The sequence below is a fragment of the Gossypium hirsutum genome, chromosome A03, assembly GCF_007990345.1.
Source record: "Gossypium hirsutum isolate 1008001.06 chromosome A03, Gossypium_hirsutum_v2.1, whole genome shotgun sequence".
NCBI lineage: Eukaryota > Viridiplantae > Streptophyta > Magnoliopsida > Malvales > Malvaceae > Gossypium > Gossypium hirsutum.
In genome coordinates, this window is record NC_053426.1 from 675,179 (window position 1) to 679,676 (window position 4,498).

Here is a 4,498-nt window from a genome sequence, read left to right on the forward strand (position 1 = left end):
CAGAACCGGAAAGAACATGATGAATTATTTATGAAACAATCCATGGTGCTACATGCTAAGATTAACTAACTTAATTGTATCAAATTAAAACACTCAGACTAAATCTTAATATTGAACGTAATAGAAGGACCGAAACCATAATTTACCCATTTTCCTACCTACAATTTGCATCAACAAACAGCACTAAATAAATAAAACCACATTTAACAAACTAACAATAAATTTTGTGCAGTAGGGACCTGAATGATATAGTCATATTCATAAAAACAGTTCAAATGTCATTATTATTGATGAGAAAACTATTATGAAAGTTCATATCTAATCTATTGTCATCTTTCAATCCTCTAGCTGAGCGATGATGCCGGTAAATACGTGATAACCTTGGCACATATCGGAAAGAAGGCAGTACTCGTTCTTGGCGTGGTACGTGGCCATTAAACCTGCATATACCCGAGCATGAAACATCATTAACAATGTTCTCATGGTAAAACACCATAAACAAGTATGAAGCAAGATTCTAACGGTTTTATTTCGTTGAATCTGGCAAAAAGTCAGAAATGGAACAATGCAAGAACATATACTAGCTCAGGAACGAAACTAGAAAATTGCTTTAGGAGGGTCAGCGATGAATCATGAATTATTGGAGGGCCAAAGTGTATTTGTACCATTATACTAACATATAATTTCATAAAATTTAGGAGGCTAAATGGAAAATCTACCATTTTTTATTAGGGTTGGGGGGAGGGGGAAAGCACACTTGCGTTCATCCCTGCTAATGTTCAGGGACGAATCATAAATTATTGGGGGCCAAAGTGCAAATGTACCATTATACTAACATATAATTTCATAAAAAATTAAGGGGAGGGCCAAGGTCAATGCCTGCCTTCGTCCCTGCTAATGTTCAAAATTTTGTTCACTTTTATGGTAAAAGGACTAATTTGATATCTAGCATATAGTACACGATCAGCCAACTAGTTTATAACCCTCAATATACCGTAAATGCTCTCTCTATCTACCGTAGATTTTAGTAACTTAAACCGAAAATACACAATGTGGTTATGAAATACACAATATGTTCTCATACCGTAGCCAGCAGTTTGAACATCAAAACCTTCATCCTGACAAAATGAGCAAAAAAAGATTAGCTAATGACGGTTTAATTTAAGGCCAGGAACTACTAATATGTTTATGGATATATCATACTTGTAGCTCCCGAATGAGTGGCAAACTTCCGGTAATTGAGTAAGGCTTCACATGTCCAACAGCCTCTTCAGTTGCCTTGCACAATACATGGAATCCACGAGAATTGAGATCACAAGCAACACCGGACATTGCCTCGTCGAAAGTCAAAGTAAGGCTGTAAAGAGAATATGCCGTAAAACTCAAAAAAACCTATAGAACTATATATGAGAAAGATTAGCACAAAAACCAGAAAGAGGGCATACCTTCCTCTAAGGTTTTCGTCATGGAGGATATATTTTGAAACCGGACCCCGTGTGTCTAGCTTGTTTAGATTTTCGTTTATGTAATCTACGTATTCTTGAAGCTTATTCATTACATCTTTTACACTGAGATAGAAAATCGGGACTAGCAAATTTGTTCGGAAACGGAATGATAATCTTCCACCGGTAAATAACTTGAAAGGTGTAAAAGATGTGATCGAATTCGAGGGTTACTTACTTGTAGAAAGGAGTTAACCTACAAACCGAGAAAAAGAGTCTTAGTAAGAATACATGTTTTGTCAAGAGACTTGATAAACATTCTGGAAATAGGATAAACCTGACATCTCCTGATATTGTACACTCTCCTGGAATTTGATTGATTCCACCACCTGGATCTGCAGGTAAGAAGAATTTCATTGATGAACAACCTCTACTCTCGAGAATAACTAGGGGTATAAGTATCAAAGAGGCCCTTTTACTAGGAGTCTAATTGCATTTTGACCATTCTACTCAAAAAATGGGAACATTAGCCACTTTATATTAGATCAAAGAGCAAATTGGTCTTTTTGTTTAAAGTTCCATTGTTTTTACTAATAAAAACTAGTCCATGTTTGTCAGAATGAGGTACGTGTAACTACCTGGTTGTTGTATCAGTCAGGTCAGTTTTTAAAAATACAAATAGATGAATTTTTTAACAGAAATGACCAATTTGCTCTTTGATCTAAATGTAGAGGGACTAATTTGCTCATTTTTTGTGTAAAAGACACAAAATGCAATCTGACTCGTAGTACAAGAGCCTCCATAATACTTTTACTATAACTAGGTCATCTAAAGTTTAAAACTTACAATTCCATTGCGTTGGTTTCATGGTTGATGGTGTAGCAAATCCATATACTTGCTCATCCGGATGGGGTGGGAAGTCTTTATAAAACCGTAGCTGAATTTCTTTAAGTGCTTCCATGCCGAGCTCCAATGCATTTATAGCCTATAGATAAAGAAAATCTTTGAAGTACAAGTACATAGAGAATCGAAAAACAAGAATAGTTAGGATTTCTATTTGTTTATATTGTATACCTTGTGTGGTAAACCACTGTGAAAAAGCTTCCCCGTCACTTGAAGTTTCCACGGTATCATACCACCGGTACCAATGCAAGGTTGTTTATCAGCCGTATCAATCCAGAAACTGCAAAATCAAAAGATTTAGTATATGAAAAATGACAAGAAACAATAAGCATTATCCATCCGGAATATGTTTCAATCTACTAATATGAAAACTACGCACAGTGGGCCTCCCTTCAGTTTATCAAGCAGACCATCCTTCACTAAAGCATCAACACCAACTCCAGATATAGCCGAGTTCTCTTCATTAGCTATAAAAACTGCAACAACAGTCGATTCTAGCTTCGGTTTTGTCTCAGCAAGTCTCTTCATTAGTTCAGTCACAAGTGCAACATGTCCCAAACAATCAGTAGTTCCACGGCCACGAAGCTTATCGCCATCAATGCTCAACGAGAAAGGATCAAAATCCTATAAAAACCCCATTATCAACTTTCCATTCTAAGAAAAATTCAGCAAAAATGATCCAAGACACAATATCATAGTTCCTATTGTATGAAAACTATAAATCACTAGAAATTAAACAAAATTAACTTCATCCAAACAATATATATACACATAAATATATAAGTGGGTAAAAGTACCATAAAAGCACCTATACTAGGAGCCAGATTGCATTTTGCTCCATCTACTTAAACAATGGGCAAATTAATCCTTATACATAAGGCTGAAGAGCAAATTGGTCCAGTTAGAAATTTCATCCATTTATACGCTGACAATATAACTAACAACTAACATGTACTGTGCCATCTGTACCTTATATTGACTATATTGACGTACATGACTAGTTTTTAACAACAGAAATGGATGAAATTTTTAATAGAAAGACCCCTTTGCTCTTTTGATCTAAAGTGTATAAGGACTAATTTGACTATTTTTTTAGTAGAAGGGGCAAAATGTAATCCGACTCGAAAGCCACCATGGTACTCTTACCTATATAAGTGCTGCAAAACGCTAATTCAAGCCAAAATCCATAGCTCCTATTGTATGAAAACTGTAAATCACTAGAAATTAAACAAAATTAACTTCACCCCAAGCATATATATATTATAAAGTGCTGGATTAGCTTCATCCCGAGCACATATATACACAAATAAGTGCTGCAAAAAGCTAATTCAAGCCACAATCCATAGAATTAATCAAAATCAAAACACACCCAAATCCTTAAACAACACGATTACAATTACATAACATTACAAACCAAACCCAGAAATTAAACATGACCCTAAAACTCAAACATTCAAACATTTAAACAAAAACCCAAGTTTTGAATGATGAAGAAAAATGAAACCCAAAATCAAAATCTATAAAAATATTGAAAGGATAAAAGAGGAGTACCCAATCATTTGGGTTAGCGGTGACAACATCCATATGCATACCAACAAAAGACAAGATCTTTCCAGGTTGAGTCCCAGGATATTCCACAATGAGATTGCCTCTACCAGGGAAATAAGTGACATGGTTAACGATCAAAGGACCACCGGTTGTGGTGCTGTAAGGAAGCAGACAATCTAGTACATGTTTGATTACCCTGTCTTCTTCCGGGATTAGTTCTGGTGGGTTGTTTTGTAAGAACTTGGATTCACCTATAATTTTGGTTAGCAGTGAGATGAAGGATTCCTTGTTTAGATCGCCTAGTGTTTGCTTCAAGTTCGAAGTTGCCATTGGAGAAAGATTCTTAGGACGAAACAGGGGAGAGTTTTGCGTTTTGCAAGGTAATCGTCCCACGTTTGGCATAAAAAGGACTAGAATAAAAGGTTAAATTTTGATTTTGGTCCGTTTACTATATTCGAATTTGAAATTTAGTTCTATAGTTTGGTATAAATTTATGTGGTAAAAGTATATTGAGGCACTTGTATTAGGAATTAGTTTGCATTTCGTCTCCTATGCTAAAAAAATGGGCAAATTAGTCACTACACGTTAGATCAAATAGTAGATTA

General features: G+C 35.4%; 1 protein-coding gene across 1 annotated transcript; it reads right to left on the minus strand.

Annotated features, from left to right (window-relative positions):
• Nucleotides 1-202: 202 nt before the first annotated feature.
• On the minus strand, nucleotides 203-4,281 carry LOC107950117 (acetylornithine deacetylase). Its single transcript, XM_016884878.2, has 10 exons — nucleotides 3,897-4,281; nucleotides 2,725-2,969; nucleotides 2,517-2,625; nucleotides 2,289-2,427; nucleotides 1,780-1,837; nucleotides 1,681-1,698; nucleotides 1,446-1,568; nucleotides 1,204-1,357; nucleotides 1,085-1,118; nucleotides 203-440 (listed from the first exon to the last, which is right to left on the minus strand). The coding sequence occupies exons 1-10, from the start codon at nucleotides 4,221-4,223 to the stop codon at nucleotides 337-339; spliced, it is 1,311 nt and encodes a 436-aa protein (XP_016740367.2). The 5' UTR covers nucleotides 4,224-4,281; the 3' UTR covers nucleotides 203-336.
• Nucleotides 4,282-4,498: the final 217 nt, after the last annotated feature.

What these genes read in the sequence shown, in the direction of transcription:
- LOC107950117 (XM_016884878.2), bottom strand. Translation starts at nt 4,223, where the DNA reads ATGGCAACTTCGAACTTGAAGCAAACACTAGGCGATCTAAACAAGGAA. An exon ending in CACTCATTCGGGAGCTACAA is followed by an intron (nt 1,119 to 1,203) that starts GTATGATATATC and finishes TCATTTTGTCAG; the next exon opens with GATGAAGGTTTTGATGTTCA. An exon ending in TGTTCAAACTGCTGGCTACG is followed by an intron (nt 441 to 1,084) that starts GTATGAGAACAT and finishes GGGTATATGCAG; the next exon opens with GTTTAATGGCCACGTACCAC.